Source organism: Phaethon lepturus, unplaced genomic scaffold, assembly GCF_000687285.1.
Source record: "Phaethon lepturus isolate BGI_N335 unplaced genomic scaffold, ASM68728v1 scaffold23229, whole genome shotgun sequence".
Classification (NCBI taxonomy): domain Eukaryota; kingdom Metazoa; phylum Chordata; class Aves; order Phaethontiformes; family Phaethontidae; genus Phaethon; species Phaethon lepturus.
Window position 1 is genome coordinate 1 of NW_010564503.1, and position 1,023 is coordinate 1,023.

Here is a 1,023-nt window from a genome sequence, read left to right on the forward strand (position 1 = left end):
GGGGCCGTGCGGGAGCTCTGAGCGGCACAGCTTCCTCCCGGCACCCGGGCCACGCGCACACCTTCTGCCTTTTGCTTGCTTTCCTTAGGCACCCAAAAAGAAGGTGGGAAAAAAAGAGAAAGGGAGCAAAGCTCCAGCAGTGGTGGATGCCTTGTCCCCGACAGAGATGAGCAAGGAGCAGGTGAGAGACCCCCGTCTCCCAGCCCACCCCCGGGTAGGAGGATGTTGCTACTTGCAAGAACAGCTCTCAGGACCCCTGCTTGGAGCCTGGCTCCGGCTCTGGGGACAGGTGGCCGAGGGTGACAGAGACAAGTGGCCGATGTTCATTTCGCTACCCAATGCCCGTCTGGGCTGTGTGTGGGGCTTCCCACTCTTCCCGGAAGGAGCAGCCACCTCATCCTCCCCTCCCTTCCGCTGGTCTGGGGAGCTCTGCCCTCCAGCCCTGTGCCCTCACTGCCTTCTCCCTGACTCCGTAGCCCTGGCAGCCCGCTCAGCCGGATGATGGCTCAGCCTGAGCTCTGTGGTTGCAGCCTGCTGTGCTCTTGGAGCATTGCTGCTGGGGCAGGAGGTTCCCACAGGTGCAGGGAGGGCAGGCAGAGGTGGAAGGTGCAGCCGCTGCCCCTCAGTTGCTCCAAGTCCTACTTATTTTGCTGTGCGTCCTACAAGCAGAGGAGGAGATGGCCCTGGCCTGGCGTCCTTGGTCCTGGGATAAGATCTTGCACATCTTGGTGTAAGCAGTGTGCCCAGGTGGCCAAGAAGGCAAACAGCATCCTGGCCTGTATCAGCAATAGTGTGGCCAGCAGGAGCAGGGCAGGGATCTTGCCCCTGTACTCGGCACTGGTGAGGCCGCACCTCGAATCCTGTGTTCAGTGTTGGGCCCCTCACCACAAGAAGGACACTGAGGTGCTGGAGCGTGTCCAGAGAAGGGCAACGGAGCTGGGGAGGGGTCTGGAGCACAAGTCTTGTGAGGAGCGGCTGAGGGAACTGGGATTGTTCAGTCTGGAGAAGAGGAGGCTGAGGGGG

The 1,023-nt window shown here is 61.4% G+C and overlaps 1 protein-coding gene across 1 annotated transcript in view; it reads left to right on the top strand.

Moving 5' to 3' along the window:
* Nucleotides 1-93: 93 nt before the first annotated feature.
* The window catches only part of GAS8 (growth arrest-specific 8), a gene marked incomplete at its 3' end in the record, with an annotated part of 5,979 nt that continues 5,049 nt past the window's right edge, over nt 94-1,023 (top strand). Inside the window, exon 1 of the mRNA XM_010294895.1 lies at nt 94-181. Within this exon, the coding sequence (XP_010293197.1) occupies nt 167-181 (15 nt within the window). The remainder of the gene's footprint in view (nt 182-1,023) is intronic.